The sequence below is a fragment of the Perkinsus marinus genome (genome assembly GCF_000006405.1).
Source record: "Perkinsus marinus ATCC 50983 genomic scaffold scf_1104296930492, whole genome shotgun sequence".
NCBI classification, from domain to species: domain Eukaryota; phylum Perkinsozoa; order Perkinsida; family Perkinsidae; genus Perkinsus; species Perkinsus marinus.
Genome location: NW_003216062.1, coordinates 1 through 1,040, shown reverse-complemented (window position 1 = coordinate 1,040; position 1,040 = coordinate 1). Strand labels below are relative to the sequence as shown.

At 56.1% G+C, this 1,040-nt stretch overlaps 1 protein-coding gene across 1 annotated transcript; it reads left to right on the top strand.

Annotated features, from left to right (window-relative positions):
• Window positions 1-387: 387 nt before the first annotated feature.
• On the top strand, window positions 388-788 carry Pmar_PMAR021589 (Tropomyosin, putative; the record flags this gene model as incomplete). The annotated part of the gene is made up of 3 exons (XM_002786880.1): window positions 388-423; window positions 465-542; window positions 573-788. 3 exons carry the CDS (start codon window positions 388-390, stop codon window positions 786-788), a joined length of 330 nt encoding a protein of 109 aa, XP_002786926.1.
• Window positions 789-1,040: the final 252 nt, after the last annotated feature.

Here is a 1,040-nt window from a genome sequence, read left to right as displayed (position 1 = left end):
CTGTGCTCTATTGGGTTGAGTGGTTGGGTCTGTCAGGTGGTACTCTGGCTCAACACAGCACGAGGCGGTCTGCTTCTCACTTGAGAAATCCGTGGGTGGATACATCACGATCGACTGGATCAAGGGTGGTAGATGGGCAGTGGCTCAATCGCAGGGAGTGAGCTCGTCAGGAGAAGGCAGCGTCAGAGCCGCTTGGGGGAGGAAGGAGCAGCTTGAGCCGGAGTCAGCAGGTCGAGGCTGTCGAGAGCCTATCTACCCAAAACGACTCTGCGGAAGCGAATCGGCGAATACAGGTAAGATGGTTGGGCTTTCGTGATGATGACTCCGATGATATTATAGGGAGATGAGCATAGGGAGTGCGAGAGGCAGGTGAGGCAGCTGAGGGCGATGGTCGCGACTATGCAGGAACACTATGAAGCTATGGTAAGGTTGGCTAGAGGACATCGGCAGGGCCTTCTCCTCAGCTGAGGGAGGCCTCGGCCAGACTGGACGGTACTCGGGACCAGCTGGAGGCGATTGAGGAGGAGCGCCGTCGTCTAGAAGTAGGGCGAGGGAGAAGGTGTGGATAACAGGCGGGCTTGCAGGCTTCAGTGAAGCATAGTGAGAAGGCTAAATTGAAGCACGAGGCGGCTCTGGCAAAGGACCTCAAGCTGCTCGAGGCCGACATGGAGAAGAGGAACAGACGATTGAAGACTCTCGAGGAGAATCTCACTAAAAGCGAGCAGGAGGGGCAGGAGGCGCATAAGCTGGTGGAAGAGCTCCAGCGAGAGAAGGAGGAGTTGTTGTAAGAGCACCTGAGTGACAACTGCATCGGCAGCGAATGTCACGTAACAGGAGGGCGAAGGAAGATCTGATCACAAAGTGCTCCAACATGGAGGAGAAAGTCAAAGACTTGGAGGAATCCATGCGGAAAATGGGAGAGCTGGAGTTGGAAGTGAGCAGTTTGAAGGCCCGCAAGGCAGAGGTAAGTTGACGGTGCCGCGTGGGCTACTCGACTGCGACATTTCAGGAGCCCGTAGCGGCTCCTGTTAAGCCGTCAC